This window comes from Durio zibethinus, chromosome 7, assembly GCF_047325235.1.
Source record: "Durio zibethinus cultivar Kanyao isolate XHJ-2024 chromosome 7, ASM4732523v1, whole genome shotgun sequence".
Taxonomy (NCBI): domain Eukaryota; kingdom Viridiplantae; phylum Streptophyta; class Magnoliopsida; order Malvales; family Malvaceae; genus Durio; species Durio zibethinus.
Genome location: NC_143168.1, coordinates 26,531,335 through 26,553,948, shown reverse-complemented (window position 1 = coordinate 26,553,948; position 22,614 = coordinate 26,531,335). Strand labels below are relative to the sequence as shown.

Here is a 22,614-nt window from a genome sequence, read left to right as displayed (position 1 = left end):
TCATTTCTTGCCTAAAAAACCACTGAAGAAATGCACAAGAAAGCATTGGGAGAAATTTTCTAGATATATATGACTAATGGATGCAAATTAATTGTCTTATTTCCAGGGAAAAAAATAAAGAAAAAATCAACTTCATAACAACAGTTTCTATGATTTGGTATTAATCCCACAATACAAATCTACAGAGCTTTTCGACATCGTATGCCTAATTTCTAATGTATGACAAAAGCATGCACATAATGAAACGAAGACCAAAAATATATGATAGCACCTGCCCAACTATGAAAACATTAACCATGATCCTCTTGACGAAGTTCGGAATGCCCCTAGATCGAAAACCAATCGTCTTTCCAAATATACAAGGAATCCACAGATACTTGCGATCATGACAGGCAACCTCAGATGAATAATATGATTCCCAACGCTTCACAAAAGTTTGAGATTTCCATCCCAATATGCCGACCTGCAGCCCAATAGATAAGAAAGGATACAGCTCAAACACTATTTAAGTTGATTGCTTGCTATGGATATCCAATGTGCGGACATGTTCAAAGAGAAAACAATGTTTATTCACTCATCAAAATGAAGAGAACGCTGATTCCATGTTAAATTGACAGAATCATGGGGGAAGAATTAAATAACAGGCATGTTTCCTCTCTCAACAACTAGCCACCTCCTCCCTTTTTATTTCCAAAACCGAAAACAAATAGACCAAAAAAAATCCGAGTGAATACAAGTTTCCTGCTTTTATAATGACAAATGATGTTTCCTGAAGAATTTACCTTCAAATATGTGTTATTCTGTTAAAAGTAATACAGGTAACATATCTAACATGAATAAATTGACACTCACCTGCTCCCATAAGTTAACAAAATCACCTGCCTTGAATCACTCTATAATTAAGTATCAAGTCCTCAGGTTTCTTCCATACGTAAGCCCGCACCGTAGCTAAGCTCATGTCCGACGATAAGACCTGGAACATATGGTAGCAAATCAAATAAGGGACCAGTTTAGTATGATTGAACTTGAACTAAACAAGTTGGTCTAAAACTATTTTACTATGTTCATTTCAAACACTACATTGTAAGATTGCTTATTGGTACCAGAGAATGAGGAAAAAAACCACACAGCTTTGGCAAAAAGATCTTAGGCTCTTAGCCAATGCATTATAACATCCAACATGTGATTGACTTGCCTGATTATTGCATAAAATCTCAACAGAAGGCCGAAGTTTTTGCCAATGTTTCAATCCAGAACGAAAAGATCCATCTCCAACTGCTGAATGCTGCAATTGTCCTCCAAGACCAGGAGCAAATGTCCCATCCGTATTTACACTATCAATTGGTTTGTCAAGCACCATCTTTTCTATGACATAATTAACAACCTACATAAACACAAAGGAGTGAATGAACAGTATTATACCAGAAAATCCATAAAATATTGATATACAAATACAATCTAGAACCAGCTATTCTGCATTAATTTCAAGTTGGTATCCTGAAAAATACTACATACATCATCTTCCAATGCACCACCTATCAGCATCACATATCCAAAAATTGAAAACCAGAGAAGAAAAGAAAATCTAGTAAACCACTAAGGTATATGCTCTAATATACGAGAAACTGAGCACTCAACAAAGCTAATTCAGAAGATAATTTTATTCTAATTCATTCCGATCTTGTTTTGGCTACAACAAAGTTCAAAGGTACTATCAATGTATATGCATCCTAAAATAACATTTTCAGTAACCTAACATTGCTCTTTGGCCCTTATGCTGGCCGTGCTCCACAATATGAAATAGATTCTAGTGTATTAAGCCAAGTAATCTAAATTTGTATACTAACAACATGTGCACTTTGTACAATCACATGCCATGCAAAAGAAATTGGATTTTGCATGGACTACAGAAAATCAAACAGGCATACCTTATGTATTCTCAATATGCGAGGTGCACTTAACTTCCCTTGTGTGAGGATCGGAACAGGTGAACCTTCACATGGATGAAGGTAGAAGCTGCACCTGAAAAAATGAAAAGCACACTCCATCAATAGAGAGAGGGAGAAAGGACGAAAACATACACTACTTAAAAACCAGATAAGTAAAATAGATAATTATCCATGGTTCTGAATGTAGTGCAACAATGTAAAGAAAGTATATATTTTTTCTAAATAAAAAGAAATGCAGATGTCCACAAGAAAAAATATCAAAGAATAACGAATAAAGGCACAAGATAACAAAAAGCATAGAAAACTACTGGACTTAATGACACTTCTTTAAGTTCATCCCCATGGAGCAAACATATCAACAAAGAGGTGAGGTCAACCAATAAGTAGTTCATTGTGTGCAAACTGCAAAATTTCTTGCAAACTTGTTACTTAAGATTTAATTAAGCAAAGGAAAGTTTACTGAGGTCACAGAAGTTACTTGGTGTTTTCTCGTGGTGGTAGCCGATTATTTAATACACAATCCAAAACCCACCAAGGGAAGTCCTTCTCATCCTCAGTTCCATTCAATTCAGTAATTTTCTTTCTCCAAGGACCTCCTTGGGAACCCTCAGTGATAATTGAGGGAGGGGAGACTGTAGAAAACTCAAAAGGAGGATATACCATAGAGTCATTTTCAGCATTTCCATCTACCTCAATTCTTGAATGAGCAAGACTTCTTGCAGTAATATCTTTTCCTGATAAAACATCTCCATTAGCTGAAGCCCGGGAGCCAAGTATTTGCCTTCTTTTGGTCATCCAATGAGCCAACAGACCTTTAAGGGTTTCACGAGCTAGATTAACCTGCCAAAGACAAGTCAACACCAGATGCATAAAATAATCACAAAGATTTCTCACAGATATCTGAGTCTTAACACAATCAATGGAAAAATCTGATACCTTATCATCCTCAGGCTTGCCAGTTATGTCTAGATCAGCAGAATACATCTCCGCAGAAAAGCATTGGGGTGTGTCCAAATGAACAGACAAACTTCCAAGCCGGGTATCCACAGTGTACCATGCTGGAATGCTTACCTAGAAAGGTTTTAAACACAAATCAAAAGTAAATTCCTTAAAAAAAAAAGATGCATTATGTTCAACTGATATAATTTCAAATAAATAGTTATTGCACCATCTCAAACAACTGCTCCTTTTTCTCGTCAAATGAAACCTGCACAGTGAAATTGAAGGAATGGATAAATACATACAACTAGATACATAACTGTGCATATACAAGTGTGTTTATGTGTACCAAACCTCCAAGTGAAAAGCAAAGTGCAAGCCACTTCTACTCAAGAAAAAAAGAAAGACAGAAAATGGAGAAAAAATCTAGTTCACCTGTCCATAGTCCTTGATCACAATACCCCTGGTTATCTCCCAGAGCTTTACCGAACCAGCAGTATCCTATTAAAGAAGCTAAAATATCATTTATGCAAAAAACAATTTCCCAAAACAAAATCTATGAACCAAAAATCAACAGATATAAGTACTACCACATTTACCTTAGTCAATACATGCCTTCTGTCATTTAAAATTTCATGCTGAACTATTGCTGGAGTTCCAGGAATGGTAAAGATTGGTTCTTTATAAACAGGAGCCTGAATAACCAACAATGTCAGCACATCAGTTAAGGGAAAGGGATAGAAGAAAATGTTAAACAAATTCCATACACAGCCAAACTTCAAAGAGATACCCATAACAAAGCATATCATGATAAATAAAAAGAAAATCTAATATTTGTTTTTTTTTTTTCTTGGGGTTGGGTGAGCTAGGAACAAATGAAACAGAACCATTAATAACTCAATGAGCAGCGCTAAATTCACTACAATTCAAGTATATAAAGAAAAAGAAATGTTACTACAATACAGAGTTTATGTATTTAATAATACTTGACACAAATTAATAAAAAGAGAAAAAAAGGATTTATAAGACAAAAATTCTCATGATAAACAAGGTGATTTGCTGTAAGCAAAAACATTTATAAACATATCTGTACACAATACTTACAGGGGTAGACCCTTCTAAGGAAACTCTTGCCCTTGAAAAAGACAAGTTTCCAGCCAAGAACGAACCACCTCTTAGAAAGACCTTCTGAGGATTTTGTCCTTCAGCAGGCCATCTATGAATTGAAGAATCTGTCGTTGCAACCCATATACTATCATCGTGCAATGCCAACTGCAAAATTGGGTGTTCCTTGGTGCAGAGCAAAAGACTCTCTCTTGTTGTCAAGTCTGTCAAATATAACTGATGTATGTACAATAGTAAGAGCAAGTTGAGAGTTAAAGCTAAATATTAGAAGTTACATATACAAGGATCTCTAGAATTGTCAAGATCACATACTAAAATAATTTGGAAGTATGTCCTTCATTTGATTTCAGAATGATTCAGAAACTTATTTAAGCTATAATAGATATTATCAAGTCTTAACATTAAGTTTATTTGAGTTAAAGTTGAAGGGTTTTATTTTGTTTTCTGTTTCCTTCATTTTAAAATGTCAAAAATATTCTGCTAGTTTCAAAATTTGTTGGAAATTGAAGAATTTGACGCAAGGAATCATATTTACTTGAGTTTGTCCTATGTTATTTGGTTTTTATTCATTGTTTAGGAGTTGTATGAGTCAATTTAGGAAGCTTCCTACTTCAGATCACATGTCTTTGTGGTTGTAGGAATGTTATTAATTGAACTTTATAAATGAGCACGATCTATTTCAATTACTAGACAACAACTTTATGAGAACTTCAGCTACTGCTGTGCCAACCCTTTCCCTAGTGCAAAGTTTAAGAATTCTAGGTGTGAAGCCTAGATCACTTATTCTTCTTCCTTACTCTCTAATTTCTGGCATTGGTTTCAATCTCAAACCAAACCTTGAATCCTTCAAACAAACCCCAAACCCACTCACATAAATTCATTATCAAATTAACCCTTAACCCTTAATTTACCATTCACTAGTACTGTTAAAATTACCAGCATAGCCCAGGATTGCTTTCTAAATCCTTCTATATCAAAAATTGATACCCCCAATTATTCTCATAATTTCCCATCCTTTAATCTCAATCAAGCCCAAAATACTACTAAGCCAATTGTCCTACATCAGCAAAGTTTCTTGTCAAATTCTACATCAAAACATGGCAAAAATGATTAAGATGTCTGTTGAAAAGGTTTGGCATGAATGTATGTACTTACAGAAAGATCTCTACCACCGCTATAAACGTGACTAAATGTTGGGGTGCTTGCAAGTGCCCAAACAGAATCCGTATGCACAGCATATGAATGCACACAACGCTGCTGACCAAGGTCCCATAGCCTACAAAATAAAATTATGACCATTTAAAAGGTAAGGTCTTAGATTCTTTATGGTTGAAAATGGCATGTGGTTATACAACAGAGAAACAATGCACAAATTATGTACCTGATCATAGAATCGGAGGACCCTGATAAACAATATCTGAGAGAATGCACAATGTCTGTCAAAAACTTCATTAACAAAATAAACTCACTAGCAGTCAATCAAGGAAAGAACCCATCAGACAACAATAAACTCCCAGATATGCTCAAAGAAAAAGTATTCATCCCAATTTTACTTGAAAACAATGTTGCAGTTATAAAACAAGTGTGAACAAGTACATCTATATAAAGCCATAACATGGTTTAGTCTCCACACTTCAACAACCCCTGTTGTAATTAAAATATTTTGCATCATAGGATCATTAGTAATATGCCAAAATTTTCTTTTTCTAAATTTCCAAAATTTTCCAATCAACCAACCAGTTTAATCCATTGCTACAGAAGAGTTCAGCAATTGCAAGAGAAAAGAATCAGATGAAAAATATGTATCTCTAATGAATACCAAAGCTCCATAATTGAAAGGCCTCCAACTAACATCAAGCTAATACTATTTTTAACTCAAAGCTGAGGACTAAAGAGCTAAAATCATTGTACCAACCTGCCAGTAGAATCCAGAAGCAGAGCCCTGATGTTATCCGCATGCCCTTTTAGCTTCATAGTCTTCGATCCAGTTCTTGGGTCCCAAACACGCACGACCTATATGAAATTGAGGCAGGAAATTAAGATTGCTTCCGAAATTGTTAAATAAAACAGTTGACCAACAAAGGAAATGATAAGACTGCATCAGGTAAGATGTCATGTGGAGAGAAGCATGTTATTCTCATAGAAATTGAATACATTAAGAAGCAAAAACTACCTTCTCAGTTCCACCAGAGACAAGAAGGGATCCACTATCATTCATTTCCAATGCATAGACTGACTCTTTATGGCCTTTGGCAGCGATGGGGACATATCCATGACATTGAGTTGTGTGTGCAGTAATGCTGTTACTCGAGCTAATTGGTCGCAAACTTGATATCGGTAATGAATTTGCAGAACCATTGATACCATTGGAACAATCATCTTCCATAGCATCACTGGACTTTGAGAGTGGAGTAACCGCAGCTTCAATATCCCATACGAAAACCTCCCCACCAAGACCCCCAGAGGCAACCACGTTGGTCTAAAATGTATGACACTAAAAAAGAATCAGAAAATGACTTCTAAAATATTAAAAATAATACCTTGAAGCACAGCTTATGATGTCAAATCAAACATGAAATTTAAATAGCAATATTGCATTGACATGAACCTTTCATCCATGCAGCTAATAAAACCCACAGAAAACTTGACATAGAAATTACATTTTTTTCAGCTGCTGCTAGACATGTAACATAGTCAGAGTGTTGACGGAGAGTCCTGGTACAAATTCCATCGGATAAGCAATTCCATGTCTAGTATATTACCAGGAAAGAGCACATGTCAATACTTAACAAATTAGTCAAAAAGAGAACAGCCAAAGATAATGCATTAATTAACAACAAACCTTCAAAGTGGTGTCTGAAGAGCAGGAAACAAGTGTATTGTCACCAGCAATTACAGTATCATTTACCTGCACAAAAAGGAAATTGCTTTATTCTCAATCATAAGAAACACAGGTACAGAGATATATCATAGATGTAGGATAATTGGATGGTGAATTCCACAAACTGAAGAAAAAGAAGATAAAAGAGCTCTCAACATTCAAATTGTTTATCGATGTTATTGAAGTGCAAAGTGAATACTTGCTCTAGACTTTCCTTTTGGGGAGCTGGTTGGTTAATAAGCAACCATTCATATTTGATAATACATCAAGATATGGCATTCTAGTTGACCAAAAACAAAAAATAAATTAAATTTTCACAACCTCCCAACCACAAATCAACAATAAAAAGATATCGGCTAAAGCATGATGGTCATGCTCATAGCTAAAAGCAAACTGTCATGAGCAAAAAAGTAGGTACCCAATCAACATGTGACTCAAAAGTAGCAGAGCAAGTGGCAGCATCTTCACCCAGTGCCCATCTCTTAAGTGTGCCATCACGGCTTCCAGTGAAAAGATAGTTGCACCCATCAGAGACAGGTGACTTTAGCACAGCCAAACAATTTATGCCAGCACAATGCTGCAAAACAACATACCAAAGCAGAGACACATCAGTGCCTAGTGCCTATACCCAAAATGAAGTGATAAAATAATCGACTACAATCCAAGATAGTGAATTTTTTAGAATATAAAGCAAAGAACTAGCAAAATGATCCAATTTGATTGTGAACATGGTCCTAAAATAATGATGGATGCATGGATAATATAAAGAACCTGTAACTGAGAACACAGACCATTATTTTCATTTCATTTCAGTACAACATAAATCCTAAGGATAAAAAGCATTCAATACAACACTGGCATAGCATTCCCTTGAAGAAGGAAGTTAGTGAGTTTCAAAAACAAATAGACTTCTAAGATGCCAAGTTTATCAACATAGCAAATATACGATAAGCATTTCTTACTCAACCTAATGAAAAGCACATATAGCATGGTACTATAAATCTACACAAGGCTACAAGCAAAAACACACAACACTCAAATGGTTATTCTATTGATCATTTATAAATTTGAGTGCCCCCTACTTAAGAAATACATATAAAAACAAACACAAGCTTCATGAATTTATATTTTAGCTATGATATGATTGCACAGAAAAACAAGGCATATAAATCTAAAATTGCAGAAACACCAATACTCTAAAATGTGTCATTCCGGTGAAAAACACAGATAAACAGATTAAAATCCTAATAAAATATGAATATGCAAATTCCTGAAGACTACCAAATACATATCAAAGAAGATGACCTGTTCACTTCAAAGAAAAATTGGGGAAAATAATGAAAGGATTAAAAAACATAAAAATCACTTCACCTGCGTGTCATCAGAGTCATTCAATACATATGTCAGCCTCTTTTCTTTGCGTGGGCGGGTAGAATTGGCATTGTTTCCCGCACTGCCTACTCGGTGCATTGCAGTGACCCCTACATAACCAGTCAATTGAAAATTAAAAACTTTGCCACCCTGATATCTTAGTGCCCACTAAATACTTGAATATCAACATTATACATTACTTTAGAATAACCTATATTCTGCAACCAAAAATCAATTAAAAAGGAGAAAACCACTGAAATGTACCAAAAATAGACCAAGATTATCTACTTAAACAGATAATTAATATTTGTTAAAAAGATACAAAAATAGAAATTCTTCCACATGATTCTGCAGAAACAGATTCAATCAACACAAACCTGAACTCTCATTAAAGCCAAATTTTCACTCAATAACATCTACCAAATGACGTGGCATGTTAACAATTACTATAATCGCAACTATAGTAATTAAAATTTGATTTCCTTTTTTCATTTTAATTAAACACATAATTTTCTAAAAATGCGATGAAATCATTGAAAATTCAATCAAATGTTGACTAAAACCATCAAACTAGATAATTAATGTTAAAAACAATCAAAATATTAATAACGATTCAAAATTTTTCCAAAAAAAAAATCGAACAAAAAAGTCTACTCAACAAATAGACAGAGAAGCAAACTCGAAATGATCGCCGACAACGCGCGAAGTCGACGATCGGAGAGAGAGAAAAGAAATAAAATGAGAAAGAAGTGGCGAGAGTGAGGCTTTGAACTTACCGGGGCGGTCGTCGTAGAAGAAATCGAACGGCGATGGAAACGAATCGGTGATTAGAGAGAGATGAAATTAAACCCTAGAAGATTTTGGTGCGTTCAAATTTGAAAATATTTTTCTTTTCTAATTTTTTTTCCTTTGAAAACAGGAAAGGGAAGAAGAGAGATTTGGGGAAGAAATTATCATGAAAAAAAAAAAAGAACCTCTTCTGAGAAAAACTGAACGGGAAAGTGAAAACTGAAAGTCAAAAGACTAATGGGAGTGGCTTATCGGTGATGTAAAAATCCCGATATGACGACGTCGTTTTTTTTTAAACATCAAAATACTTGAGACACGAGTAGAGATGTAAATAAAACGTTATTACTCCGAATTATTCGATTTCAATTCAAATAAAATTTGAATTTTATTTGATTCTTATCAAGTTAATCTCAATTTTGAATAATTTGATTTATTTATCGAATTAAATTTAAGTATCGAATTAAATTTAAATATTTTTATATTTAATTTAAATAATTCACGATCTTAATTGAATTTTTATATTTTAATATATTTTAATTATTTTAATTGATAAAATACTCGAGTTCGAGTTAGAGCTCTAACACATATAATTAAATTTTTATCGAATATAAAAATTAAATTTATTTTACATATTAATTAAACTTAATCAAATAAATTCGAATAACTCAATTTTTATTTCGAGTTGAACTGAATTAAAAAAATAAAACTCGATTGAATTCGAATCAAATTTCAAATCTTGAATTTAAAATCTAGCTTAAATTAGAATTTAATATCATATCAACTTAATATTGATAGATTATATCTCCAAACATAAAATTAAAGGTAATATGAATTTAGGGGCATGTTTTCTGACCTATTTATAATTGTTAATATTCGTTTAAATATAATATAATGATAATAATAAATAATATATAAATAATATAATTTAAATTTTTAATTAAAATTATATATAAATTTAATTAAAATAAAAAATATATTTTATATTTGATATATCAAAATAAACTATAATTTAATAATTTTTATATTTTATAAATATATTTGACATAAAATAAAAAATATGAATATATAAAATATAGAATTTAATTTTTAACCTTTTCAATGACTTTTTCTTTTTTTTTTAACGTATGATAAAATGTATTCATAATAGAAAAAATAATACTAAACATGGAAAAATTTCTAACCATATTACATTTTTCCTTTTCTTTTTCATGGTCAATTTTAGAATTAGTAGAAATAAAAAAAATTCCCAAAATACAATTTCGCCACGTCTATGGGGAGAATAAAGGATACAAAAGTGCAAGTCAATAATCATTCTCCTAAATATACAAAAAAAAAAAAAATCATCAAATACTAATGAAGTAAGATGGACTGACCTTAGTAAATATTTAAATGAAGTATTTATTATTTTACTAGCTTAAAATTATATATAAATAAATAAAATATGAAAAAAAAACTCAAAACTCAACATTTTATTTTTGTAATTGAAAGTGTCAAAGTTTGAGTTTGAGCTCAATTTGAAATTTGAAGAGTTTGAGCTCAATTCGAAATTTAAAGTCTAAAACTCGACTCAAACTCTATCAAGTTTTATTTTTTTAATTCGAATTTGATTCGATATAAAAATCGAATAACTCGAGCTCATTCAATAAAACTTAATTAATATATAAAAATAAGTTCGATTTTTATATTTGACAAAGCTTAATTATTTATGTTCAAGCTTGAGTTTAAAATATTTTATTAATTAAAATAATATAAATATATTTAAATATAAAAATTTGATTAAACTCGTGAGCTATTCGAATTTGGTATAAAAATATTTGAACTCGACTCAATCAATGGGTCGAACTATTCGAATTCAAACTCAACTTGATAATAATTAAGTCAAATTTAAGTTTTATTCAAATTGAATTCGAATAATTTATCAGTACTAATGTATCATTTATACTCATAATCAAATAGACGAGGTTTAGATTGATTTATATAATCTAAAATATTAAAATTTATATTTGTATTATATTTATATAAAATTTATATATTATATTTTATGTGGATGTAAATGAAATATATATTTTTTTGTTTTATTAAATTTATAAAATAATAATTATTAAAATTTTAAATCGTATTATTTTTATATTTTTTAATTATATTTGTATCATGTGTTTTAGATTGATTTTTAGGTATAATAAGTCAAAAGTTATTTTATTATGGAAAAAAAATTATTGGGCTTAATAGGTTTTCAAATTTGGCCTTCTTTTTGTTCAAATCAAATTTGGGCTTTAAAACAATTAAAACAGTAAATAGATTGACTAGAAACTTTAAAAATTAAAAATTAAAGTAAACAGAATTAAAAATAATAAAAAAAAGCTTTTCAGTATCACTTGAAATTTTCTTAAACATGACTTGACCATGATTACATTACAAAGAGTTCGTTGAGGCAAATGATTTTGACAATGATGAAAGTTTGAAAATCCTCGTTATTGACCATTTTTATTAACAAAATTTTGAAATAAAATAAAAATCTTAATCATGCATTTTGATTTATTAATTTTTAAAAATCTTTTTTAACTCATAAAATAAAAAAAAATGAAAGCAAGACTAAGTTTGCTTGGAAATAAATTTTAAAATAAAAAAATTTTTAAACGAAAATTTAATTTAATTAATTTATGTAATTATTTTTAAAAATATTTTATTTTTTATCTTCAATTCTTTTATTAAACAATATAAAAAAAATATTGAAATGAACTTTTGAAAATTTATAATTCCAAAAGAACCAAAAGTTAACGGCAAGTTTTCGGTTTTTCTGTAAAACCGTTAGAAAAAAAAGATGTTCAATCTCCTACATCAAAAACTACCCAACCTTCAAAAAATCATCCAATTAAATTTCGACACGTCAGAACCGGTAGAAATGGTTTGACAGTTACATGACATCAATGTTTTACTTCACGTTCTGACTGTATAGGATCCAACCCAAGTTTCAGTCAAAGTATTCAGACATCACTTTCTTATTCCACTTCTGTCCCTCCGCTCCTCACGCTCCTCTCTCAAAAAAAAAAAAAAAAAAAAAAACACTTTCCAGTTCATCTTTAGATCTGGACCAACCAACAACTGATGATTCTTAACCTGTTCTTTTAATGGACAACATTAAAACTTGTTTCTTCTAAGAATCAGGGTCCAAAGAGCGTTTATTCACTGTTCAACCGTTGAAAATAACTGATAAGTGATAACTGAGAACCCAATTTTTTCTTTTCCTTCTGAAAATTTTCCTCTCAGTTTTTGACTTTAAGCCGAAAGTCCATGCCTTCATAATTATTACACCACCATTTTTCCAGCTTTAGCTTTATAGTTGAATTTTTTTTCTTATTTTTAGTCTATATTTCTATTATTACAAGCTTTCTTGATTTTGTGCCTGGCGCCAACCTTGAAGCTGCTTGAAATGGTTAAGCTAGCTTTTTTTGGTTGTTTTTGACAAGGAAAGTTGATTTTTAGATATTCTTCTATAACTAAAAATAGATATTTAGCTGGTTCAAGTTCTTTTTTTTTTTTTTTTGTGTTTCTGCCAATTGTTTATTTTTCCTGAGAATCTCTTTGGCTGTAGGTGTTGTATTAAGGCAAAAAAGTGTTCTTTTTATGCCAATAACTGCATTTTTTCCGCGAAAGGGTCTGCTGTTTTCACTTTGATTATTTGGAAAAATGTTCATTTCCACTGAAACAGAGCAGATCCCATTGTCTTCAAATGATGTTAAAGAGCCTTTGACGTCTTCCCCAGTGGGATCAAATCCTGATTCCTTTAATGGGTTGCCCCCAGTTCCTGATTTGCCTGATTCCCCACCAGTTTCTACCATTTTCTGTGATGTCAATGTTGTCCCTGAGCAAGAAAAGAGCGAGCTTGAGCAATCCATAAAAAAATTAGAAGGTAAATTTTGAGTTTCTGTTACAGCTCTAAAATTAAGCATCGAGGTCATTGTATTGGTTAATTTATGTTACTTTTAATTGCTTATGTTAGGAGAAATTGCTGAATTGAGGTTAAAGCAAAGGTCACTGGATGAGAAAAGAAGAGAAGCATTGAATAAAATATTGGACATCAAAGGTAATTAGCTTATGGTTGTCTTAAACATGTGATTTTCGATGTTTGGTCGGTCTGATCTTATGGAGTGGTTTCAATTTGCAGGCACCATTAGAGTATTTTGTAGAGTTAGACCTTTCCTTTGGACAGACAAGATAAGAGACCAGGAACCAGTTTCTATTGGACTCGATAGGATTGTGGTTAGATCATCTGGAAGTCGGAAAGAGTTTGGATTTGATAAGGTGTTTCATCAAGAAGCTAATCAAGGTTAGCATCAGATTTTTACTTGGTTTTCCCCAAATACAGTAACATATCTTTTTAGTTTTCAGCTGTTAAGAGAATTAATCCTGCCTGAAATCCTTGTAGAAGATGTTTTTGTTGAGGTTGAGCCAATCCTCAGATCTGCACTTGACGGGCACAATGTATGCATTTTTGCCTATGGTCAAACTGGCACTGGCAAGACATTTACAATGGTCTGTAATTGAGATTTTGCTGGTGTTTCTTGCATCTGTTAGAACTTCCAGTATTCAGGTTGGCTAACTGATGAATTGGAATAATTGTTCAGGATGGCACAACAGTCGAGCCAGGAATCGTTCCTCAAGCTTTAGAAGAGATTTTTCATCAAGTCTCTTTGGACAACTCATCTTCTTTTACTTTTTCAATGAGCATGTTGGAGGTTTATATGGGTAATTTGAGAGATCTACTAGCTTCAAAGCCTGCAATAAGAGCAAACGAAACTGTGGCAAGATGGTAATTATCTTTCTGCTTACATCCTAAATATATATGACTAATTGAAATTTCAAGGCCATTTGTTAGAGAGCTTACTCTTATGATTTGGTTAACTCCATTACAGTAATCTAAACATTCAAACCGATCCAAAGGGGTTAGTAGAAATTGAGGGTCTGACAGAAGTTGACATACCTGATTTTGCAAAAGCCAGATGGTGGTACACAAAAGGCAAGAGGTTTCGGCATACTTCATGGACAAATGTGAATGAGGCATCTAGCAGGTCACACTGGTGGGTTCCTAGTTTTGCTCAATATTTTGATATTCTTGATGGGTTAATTTGGTTTGATAATTACATTATCTGTTTAGTTTCATATATCTAGCTTAACAAGGATCATCATTTGTCGACGTGGGGATACTCGGGAAGCTAGACCAAAAGTAAGCAAACTGTGGATGGTTGATCTCGGAGGGAGTGAGCGGTTGTTAAAAACTGGAGCCACTGGACAAACCCTGGATGAGGGAAGGGCTATAAATCTTTCCCTTTCTGCTTTAGGTGATGTCATTGCAGGTCTAAGAAGGAAGAGGGGCCATGTGCCTTACAGGCAAGTTCTTGTTTTTGATTCCTGCAGCTGTCATGCTCATACGTTTGTTTCAAAGGACTGATCAGCTGAACTGTTCCTTCATTCCCAATGAAATGGCTTTAATTGGCTGTGTCTAACAATTACGTTCTTTTGGTTGCAGAAATAGCAAGTTAACTCAAATCCTCAAAGATTCCTTAGGTAAATTTCCACATGTTGTTTACTTTAATTTTGGGGATTTGCAATGGTTTAAACACTGCAAAAAAAGTTGAAAATTTCCTATTTGCATTGGCATAATATTAGAAAGGTTTCTAGCTGTGTTGTTATGTTGGAAACTTTGTAACTTGTAATTCCAAATCATTTAGGTGTTGGTTCCAAAGTGTTGATGCTTGTGCACATAAGCCCGAGTCAAGAAGACGTTGCAGAAACAATCTGTTCTTTGAGCTTTGCAAAGAGGGCCAGAGCAGTGGAATCTAGTAGAGAATTACCAGAGGTACTATAATCTGATTTGTCAGTAATTTGGATAGTGCATTCAACTGATTGTTACTGATAAATCCATGGCCATTTAGGACTTGAAGAAGCAAAGAGAAAACAAGATATCAGAGCTTGAGGAGAACATGAGAGAAGCTGAAGAAGAATGTCAGAAAATTACAAATCAAGTAAGGAAGGCTGAGTTCCTATTAAATGAAAACAAAAAATTTTACTCAACTGCTTATGGGATTCCTGATGAGAATGAGGAAAAGAATCCTGAAACTCCCAAAGAAGATGTCAAAGATCATGTCATTGGATCACCTAGAATCACTCAGAAAGCAATTAAACAAAATATTCATCGTTCTCTCCCTCGGTTCATGGCTTCTACTGTGGCTAGTCGAGAAAGGCAATGTGTTGCTGAAAGAGAAATTGTCAAAAGGGCAACAAGCTTGAGATCAGGAGCCAAAAGTTCAGTGCAGTTCTCAGGTGCTCAATCCCTTAGCTTTTCAGACCCTCGTTTTAGAGCCTTTTTACGACACTCAAATAAGAGTTCCCGATTCAAAGACACAAATGCTCCAGCCACTGAGAGTCCAAAATGCAGTGACATAGCCTTGAAGACAACCTCCTTGCCAAGAACCAAGATGGTCACTTCATCTGATCCAAACATGAGAGTTAAACTTGGTCATCACAGAAGAAGGATGTCTGATTTTGTCTAACAATAAAGAACAACTCTTTTGATAACCTTTTACAGCATATATGTCAAAAATGAAATGTATAAGGTGTTCATTTTCTTTTTTGCTGAGTCATTTTCAATGTCGTTTTTCTTTTCCTGTTTCTATTGAGTGATCTGTGCTTGTGCCATCATATATTTTTGTATTGTGGGTGGTTTGCAGGCTTGTGTGGGATCTGTTAACATAACACTTGTTCACAAGATCCCTGTATTGAAATGGTTTTTTTAGGTTTGATATATGTACTGTTAACTATTCATTAACATGATTCTTGTAACCCAAATGATGTTTATATATCAAAGAGCTAGCCTAGATTCCTGCCTTGTACCATCTGCAATAGAAACTCTTTTTTACTTACTTTTTCCCTGATAAATTTTCCAATGGCTTGCTTCAATTTTCCTAGGAGCATCTCACCATGGTATGATCCAGGAAGGGAGTAGATTCTCATCTGTCATAGTATTCGAAAGATACTTATGCATTAATCATTAAATCAAATGCACGGATATTTCATATATAGCTTCCCTTTCGCATGTTTATTATAGGATAACTTGTTTTTTTGTGATGTTTATGTGACTATTGAGCCATGTGCCTAAGCAGTCCCGCCATTGGCGTGTTCACTGCTCACCTCAGCTCACCTCCCACATATCTGAACACACCACTCAGCTCCACTGATGACATTTTTTAACTAAGTTTTTTATATGGTTTTTTTCTCATATTTAAAAGAAAATGGAGCAAACTAAAAAGGAGAAAAATGTAATTTTAATCAGTTACATATCATTATATCGTACAGTCTCCTTCATCCTAGTACAACTCCTTCCAGATCTAACATCGATCTGTCTCTTGATCTCCACCAAAACGACAACATCTTTAGCGGTTGTTAAACATGACACGACAACCCCCCCTTTTTTTTTAAAAAAATAAGTAGTATATATCAGAACAAAAAAAATGGAAAACGACGTCACTCTGCTAAACACGTGACGACAACCGTCTCCCACTGTAAATATAAAAAAAAGAAGAAAACGACGTCATTTAGCTCTGCTCCAATCTCCAAAACCGAGAGGGAGAGAGAGGCGATCGTAGCAGTAAAGGAGAATCACAAATGGCGTCACCATCACAAAAAGGAATAGTGATAACAATTCCAGTTTTAGTTCTCTCAGTCTCCGCCGCCGCAATCTTCTTATTCTTCCTCTTATCTTCCCTCTCTTCGTCTTCTCCTTGCGCTTGCCCTCCTTCGACTCCCAGTCGCACCATCGCAACCGCCGCCGCCGTATCTGGCGGTTCAGCGGAGGAGGAAGTTGGGAATCGGAGGATTCCGACGAGCAGAGAGGACATAGGATGGGTAAAAGATCAGATCCAAGCTAATGGATTACATATGCAAGATAATGTGCTTCGTAAAGGGATCAATCCTCGAACTCGCGCTCAACAATTAGAGGATCTCAACAAGTAAATCTCAAATTCATTCCTTTCTTTTTCAATATATGTGTTTTTTTCTGTTTCTTTTCTTCAAAAATAAGCTAAAATTGAGCAAAAAAAAAAAAAAGAAGAAGGATTAATAAAGGATATTAAATTAGAGAGCAGTCAAGAAGAGAAACTTATTGAAGTGAAATTCAATTACTTTTTATTCTTTAGATTGTAGAATTAGGGCATTGTTTGTTTGTTGCTTTTGGAAGTGAAAAAAGGCAAAATTTGGAATTTGAATATACGAGCAAATAATTTTTTTGAATGCTTCAAAATTTAAAGTTAGGGTTTTGTGAGTAAAAAGTGCATGATTTTACTCTAATATCAAACAATTGTATTTGGATTTGTGTGTTGTTTCTCAAATTAATAATCAAATTTTTAGCTTTAAGGGTATTTCACACTATGAAGTATCTGAAGCAAACAACCGCACAGCTTTTCCATGCCCTGGTGAGCTTCTTGTTGAAGAGCACCATAGTAATTATGGTGAGCCATGGGCTGGAGGCCGGGATGTGTTTGAGTTCCTTGCTGAATCTAGCCACCTAACTGCTGATTCCCGCGTGCTTGAGATCGGTTGTGGAACACTTCGTGTGGGATTGCATTTTATTCGGTATCTTAAGCCAGAGCATTTCCATTGTCTTGAAAGGGATGAGCTTTCCTTGATGGCTGCATTTAGGTATGAGCTTCCTTCACAAGGGCTTTTACATAAACGACCTTTAATTGTGCGTGGTGAGGATATGGATTTCACAAAGTTTGGATCAGATGTTGTGTATGATTTGATATATGCTAGTGCTGTTTTTCTTCATATGCCGGATAGGCTTGTGTGGGTTGGACTTGAGAGGTTAGTGAATAGGTTGAAGCCTTATGATGGGCGCATATTTGTTTCGCATAACATAAAGTTTTGTTCTCGACTTGGAGGGGAGGAATGCACGAAGAGGCTTACGAGTTTAGGGCTCGAGTATATTGGAAAGCATACACATGATAGTTTACTGTTCAATCACTATGAGATTTGGTTCGGGTTCAGACGGTCCAAAGCTTAGATGTTCTTATATAGTCTTGTTAGGATTTGTTATCGGGAGGGGATGAATGCACAAAGAGGCTTGCGAGTTTAGGGCTTGAGTATCTAGGAAAGCATACACATGATAGTTTACTGTTCAATCACTATGAGATTTGGTTCGAGTTCAGACGGTCTAAAGTTTAGATGTTATAATACAGTCTTGTTAGGATTTGTTATTTACTATTCAGCAAGCCAGAAGTGAGATACAGATTGTCACCTTTTGGTTAATTCCACCATTCTCATGGAAGCTTAACTCTGTTATACCATTGATCAATGGATGCGAAACAGAAGGTGCTGTAATTGCAGAGATTTTTGTTTGAATGGTTCATATCTTTTTGTGCAGTACATCAACCTTATTTGTATTTTCTTTTTCTCAAGAAAAGGTAGCTGGTGTAACCTTAATGTAGGTATTCAAGCTGAATAGAACAATTCAAAAGCTAAAGCTTCATGCTTTTTTTGGCTGTCAAGTGATGTATTAGCTAGTTGGAATTTGAATATTATTTGCAAATCAATTTGCTGTTAATTTCTTCCTCCTTCCCAAACTTGAATTTCACAATCTGGCCTTTGCCTATGCCAACTTTTTCTTATTTTATACTTGAGATTACATGATTGAACTCTGGACACTGCAACTAAAGTAACAAACCATATCAATCTCTGTCGCTAAAATTAAAAATCTAGTCTTCTATCAATACATCACATGATTTTTAGCGTATACGATGAATATTCTATCGATGGATCACACAACTATTGGTGCATATGGTAAACATCAGTTCAACAATTTCATCAATTTGTTTATTCATTTTCATCTACAAAATCTTATTCTTCGGCTGTTGTTGAGGATAATGATTTTGATTATTTAAAATATTTTGGAAGATGTTTACTAAGAGGATTGAATTTTTTTTATTAATTTTAACTAATAGTAAATATATTTGTATTAAGCATGATGATCAAGTAAAAAGAATGAGTTTATAGCATAAATAAAAGAATTTATTTTGATTTTTTAAATTAGCATATTTGTTAAAAAAAGGGTAAATTTTTAACCTACTTTTGTCTTTTTGGTTTCAGACATTCATTTTTATATCAAAACTAGGTTCAGAAAATAGAAAATTTGTTTTATATCAAAACGCAGCGTTTTGGTGATTGGGGGTAAAAAAACGAAAACGCTGCGTTTTGGAACATCTCTTCCCCTAAAAACCCCAGAAATCTGATCAGCTAAACCCTAGTTCATTTACAGAAAGCCAGTAACAGAGCAAAACTTCATTTGTTTTTCAAAAAAGAAAGAATTTTCTTTTTTTTTTTAAATTCAAATTCCATAAAAATGAAAATAATGCTTTCTTCTAGATTCCTAAACAGCATTTCCAATAGAAACCTCACCTCTCCGTGCTTCTCCTCGGGATACAGTTACCCCGACCGTCACTTACTTTTATCACAGAACCGTTCGATCTTCACCACCTCACCTGTCCACGCCTCATGGATGGACTCGATCAAAGGGGTCTTCACCGGCAAGAAGGCCTTTCCAGATGATCAGAAAACCAGTGCAGAATCATTCACTCTCCTACGTGAGTCACCCTAATTTAATTTGAATACAAATTCCATTTTTAATACTATTAATTAATTCTCTCTATCACATCCCTGTTACTTTAACTTGGAATTTTGCACATTTATCGAAAAATCAATGTTGTTGATTTAGGATTTGCTGATGAATTGAAGAATGCTAGAAAATTAGGGAAATTTAAGCAATACATAGTTGGTAGAAGCAGCAATGCGACCTTTTCGGATGTTTTCGAGAAACAAGAAGCCATCATTAGGTATCTTGGAGGTTGTGATCCGACCGGTGAGGTTGGTTTTTACCTCCACAAACATGTTTTTATTCGCGAACTTGTTAGTTGTTATTGATGTAGTTTTTGTTATGTTTATGGTTAAAGAAGCTTGTGGGTGAATATGCTGATTGGGTATTTAGGTTTCTTAATTTTTTTGTAGAATCTTCAACCGAGTCAAAAGAAAGAAGCTGCAAAGCAGTGTGATTGTACGTTGTTGGATGTTGAGAATGCACTTGCGAAGTTCACTTGGGCTAAAGAAGCGCATAAGAAGATGGTTAAGTTGAAGGAGGAAGGGAAACCGATGCCAAAGAGCTTTGCTGAGGTAGTTTTGACACTTCTTTTTTTTTTTTTCCAGTTTTTTTTGGTTGAATAAGTCTAATGATTAAAATTGTGTCTCAATGCTTAACGCTCAGAATGTGGTCTGATACCTTTGGTATTGTGGTTGCTGCCCAGTGGATAGGGTGCTGAATGTACGATGAGCTATTTGAAAGAGAAAAGGAAGATATTTGTTGGGGAATCACTGTTGCCTTTTGCTAATATGCATGTTATCTGAATAGAAAAGATCATAATAGATTGCTTCTTTTAAATCTGTTTTCATATCTTTAAGTTTTTCTAGCACGTTTGATCTGCCAAACTGCTTACTAGTCTTTTGGTTCAATGTTGATTGCATGAAAGACTGAGATGTCTATCTTCATTCATTTGCAATTGCTGAAATTTGCATTTGAGTTCACAGGAATTTTTCTCTCACAGTTAAAATATCAGTAATGAGTATTATGCAACTCCTTCCTCTCTCTTTCTCTAAGGGAAATGTCATCCATTTTGTTTTGCTTTTGCAGGTGCAAAAGCTGATGGGTTCAACACCATTGGATCTTGCCAGGTCTAACATGGCAAAGAGTGGGCAAATAAGCAGAAATGCGCTTTGTCCATGTGGTTCCAAGAAGAGATACAAAAGGTACTTCAGCACACTATTTGTCTCTCTTTTGGGCCACAAAATTTTGATCTCATGGCTTTTATGTTCATGGTCTGTTAGATGAGTCAGTTAAAATCAGAATTATATCATATTTAGAGGTTGCCACATATGGGCTAGTTTTAAATCAACTATTTATACTTTCTGCTGCTATTTTCACCTTACCTAAATGTTCCCAAGCAAAATATATATAGGAGGATTTTTCCATTCCAAAAATTTTTGGGTGTCTACTTTAGCTCTCTTGATACGTGATTATGCCTCTTTCTGAGCTAAACCTTCTTCTCCTCCACTGCCTTTCTTCTCTTCATGTTCACAAATTCTTTTGAAGCAGACTTTAACAAGTGTTCTTTCTGACCAGAGATGGTGCTTTAAATCTTTTAATTTGTCCTTGCTTTCTTCTTTGTCAACAACAATTATAAGATCTAGTGTACAATAGCAACAACTAACTAACTACGAAGCGTTAGCAACTCAGTGTATAGATCCTATTCTTCTATTATGTTCAATTTTGGTTAATCTTTCGAGATCACCATAAGCAATGTCTTTATTGATAGTTTCAACCCGTACCATCTTTGGTCTTCCCTCTATCTTTCAAAGTTGGTATCTTTCAGTAGGATATATTCTTCTTACTGGTTTATTTATGACTCCAAATTTAACTTGGATGCTTTTCTATCCATTTATCCTCCATTGGCACTATACTCAGAGCTTTCCACAGATACACTTATTTCTAATCTTTTAGCTACACTCATCTATTGTAATGTTTATACTTGTGCAACATTAGTGTATATTGATAGCATCCAGAATATCTGGAGAATACCTGCATAAATTCTCACGACTCATTCTTTAAACTAATTAACTTAATTTTCTTTTGATGCTTTTATTATGAGAAGGTGCTGTGGCAAGGACCAATAGATTCGAAGAAAAAACGGATGAGAACCTTACACCGGCCTTGGCTTACAGAAGTCCTCAAACTGGTAGAAAGAATCCAAATGCAATTTCAGATGAAACTTTATAACAGGTCTCTTGATTCATGTTCTCAATGGGACAACATTGTGCGATAGAAAGTTTTTGCTTAAGGACAAGAGTTTATGTTGTTTTTTAGAAGTTGAATTGTGACAGTTCATAATAATAATTGCACAAATTGAATTTAATGCTTCTCTTCTCCCTACAAGATCACATATCACATTCTTTTTCCTGTAGCTCATCAACTTCGATTATACTGTAAAGCTAGAAATAGCTAATTGCAAGGCACCCTCAAGCTCAAGCTTCATTGTTTCTGTTCTTGTTTCTCATTGTCCATATGTTCAATTAAAACAATAGTCTTACATAGACCCATTGTTGTTTTAATTCAAGGTGATCATATCATCTTTGGTAGCATTAATCCAATCTCTATCTCAAATTTAAAAATGTAGTCGAAATTATTTTGCACAATATGAAGATATTATAGGGTTAAACATAAGCAGATATATCCCCCACTCAACCTGGCAAAAAATGACATAAAAGAAAAATAAAGTGGACATTGAATTTTCCTAAATATTGCCAAGATTATCTTACATTAATTAATCTACTTATGTCAAATTAATACAATATTTGATATTTAATTATCTGCTAATGCTTCATTTGGATGAGAGGTGAAAAGATATTTTCATTGATATTATTGCATCATCAAATCGATTTAAAACTAGGTCGTCACATCGTTTT

General features: G+C 33.6%; 4 protein-coding genes across 8 annotated transcripts; 3 read left to right on the top strand and 1 right to left on the bottom strand.

Moving 5' to 3' along the window:
- Positions 1 to 72: 72 nt before the first annotated feature.
- LRS1 (Transducin/WD40 repeat-like superfamily protein) lies at positions 73 to 9,282 on the bottom strand. 3 transcript variants are annotated; one of them, XM_022863506.2, is made up of 19 exons: positions 9,042 to 9,282; positions 8,266 to 8,375; positions 7,313 to 7,471; positions 6,856 to 6,921; positions 6,674 to 6,763; positions 6,187 to 6,492; positions 5,929 to 6,026; positions 5,395 to 5,430; positions 5,169 to 5,289; positions 3,993 to 4,229; positions 3,488 to 3,583; positions 3,324 to 3,389; positions 3,118 to 3,156; positions 2,886 to 3,020; positions 2,428 to 2,789; positions 1,929 to 2,022; positions 1,196 to 1,384; positions 853 to 973; positions 73 to 463 (listed from the first exon to the last, which is right to left on the bottom strand). In XM_022863506.2, exons 2-18 carry the CDS (start codon positions 8,362 to 8,364, stop codon positions 875 to 877), a joined length of 2,292 nt encoding a protein of 763 aa, XP_022719241.1. In that variant the 5' UTR covers positions 8,365 to 8,375; positions 9,042 to 9,282; the 3' UTR covers positions 73 to 463; positions 853 to 874. The 3 variants fall into 3 exon arrangements, with proteins under 3 accessions (XP_022719241.1, XP_089620185.1, XP_022719244.1); XM_089764059.1 differs by having other exon boundaries at positions 8,266 to 8,377; positions 9,039 to 9,176; XM_022863509.2 differs by lacking the exon at positions 7,313 to 7,471.
- A 2,749-nt stretch (positions 9,283 to 12,031) lies between these two features.
- On the top strand, positions 12,032 to 15,974 carry LOC111277226 (P-loop containing nucleoside triphosphate hydrolases superfamily protein). Of its 2 annotated transcripts, none has more exons than XM_022863504.2 (10): positions 12,032 to 12,964; positions 13,055 to 13,138; positions 13,220 to 13,381; positions 13,481 to 13,587; positions 13,680 to 13,864; positions 13,968 to 14,132; positions 14,224 to 14,442; positions 14,582 to 14,619; positions 14,784 to 14,911; positions 14,988 to 15,974. In XM_022863504.2, exons 1-10 carry the CDS (start codon positions 12,742 to 12,744, stop codon positions 15,603 to 15,605), a joined length of 1,929 nt encoding a protein of 642 aa, XP_022719239.2. In that variant the 5' UTR covers positions 12,032 to 12,741; the 3' UTR covers positions 15,606 to 15,974. The 2 variants fall into 2 exon arrangements, with proteins under 2 accessions (XP_022719239.2, XP_022719240.2); XM_022863505.2 differs by having other exon boundaries at positions 12,168 to 12,964; positions 13,484 to 13,587.
- A 663-nt stretch (positions 15,975 to 16,637) lies between these two features.
- LOC111277224 (S-adenosyl-L-methionine-dependent methyltransferases superfamily protein) lies at positions 16,638 to 18,663 on the top strand. The gene is made up of 2 exons (XM_022863501.2): positions 16,638 to 17,060; positions 17,458 to 18,663. The coding sequence occupies exons 1-2, from the start codon at positions 16,717 to 16,719 to the stop codon at positions 18,110 to 18,112; spliced, it is 999 nt and encodes a 332-aa protein (XP_022719236.2). The 5' UTR covers positions 16,638 to 16,716; the 3' UTR covers positions 18,113 to 18,663.
- Positions 18,664 to 19,256: 593 nt separating this feature from the next.
- On the top strand, positions 19,257 to 22,065 carry LOC111277225 (SEC-C motif protein). Of its 2 annotated transcripts, XM_022863503.2 has the most exons (5): positions 19,338 to 19,688; positions 19,820 to 19,968; positions 20,110 to 20,271; positions 20,786 to 20,901; positions 21,804 to 22,065. In XM_022863503.2, exons 1-5 carry the CDS (start codon positions 19,448 to 19,450, stop codon positions 21,823 to 21,825), a joined length of 690 nt encoding a protein of 229 aa, XP_022719238.1. In that variant the 5' UTR covers positions 19,338 to 19,447; the 3' UTR covers positions 21,826 to 22,065. The 2 variants fall into 2 exon arrangements, with proteins under 2 accessions (XP_089620184.1, XP_022719238.1); XM_089764058.1 differs by lacking the exon at positions 20,786 to 20,901 and having other exon boundaries at positions 19,257 to 19,688.
- The last annotated feature ends 549 nt before the right edge of the window (positions 22,066 to 22,614 follow it).

Excerpts from the sequence above, each read along its gene's own strand:
- LRS1 (XM_022863506.2), bottom strand. The coding sequence starts at position 8,364 with ATGCACCGAGTAGGCAGTGCGGGAAACAATGCCAATTCTACCCGCCCA. Across the intron at positions 5,431-5,928 it reads CTTCTGGATTCTACTGGCAG|ATATTGTTTATCAGGGTCCT; the intron begins GTTGGTACAATG and ends GCATTCTCTCAG. Across the intron at positions 974-1,195 it reads AGATTTTATGCAATAATCAG|GTCTTATCGTCGGACATGAG; the intron begins GCAAGTCAATCA and ends CATATGTTCCAG.
- LOC111277226 (XM_022863504.2), top strand. The coding sequence starts at position 12,742 with ATGTTCATTTCCACTGAAACAGAGCAGATCCCATTGTCTTCAAATGAT. Across the intron at positions 13,139-13,219 it reads TAAAATATTGGACATCAAAG|GCACCATTAGAGTATTTTGT; the intron begins GTAATTAGCTTA and ends TTCAATTTGCAG. Across the intron at positions 14,912-14,987 it reads CTAGTAGAGAATTACCAGAG|GACTTGAAGAAGCAAAGAGA; the intron begins GTACTATAATCT and ends ATGGCCATTTAG.
- LOC111277224 (XM_022863501.2), top strand. The coding sequence starts at position 16,717 with ATGGCGTCACCATCACAAAAAGGAATAGTGATAACAATTCCAGTTTTA. Across the intron at positions 17,061-17,457 it reads CAATTAGAGGATCTCAACAA|CTTTAAGGGTATTTCACACT; the intron begins GTAAATCTCAAA and ends TCAAATTTTTAG.
- LOC111277225 (XM_089764058.1), top strand. The coding sequence starts at position 19,448 with ATGAAAATAATGCTTTCTTCTAGATTCCTAAACAGCATTTCCAATAGA. Across the intron at positions 19,689-19,819 it reads AGAATCATTCACTCTCCTAC|GATTTGCTGATGAATTGAAG; the intron begins GTGAGTCACCCT and ends TTGTTGATTTAG. Across the intron at positions 19,969-20,109 it reads GTTGTGATCCGACCGGTGAG|AATCTTCAACCGAGTCAAAA; the intron begins GTTGGTTTTTAC and ends ATTTTTTTGTAG.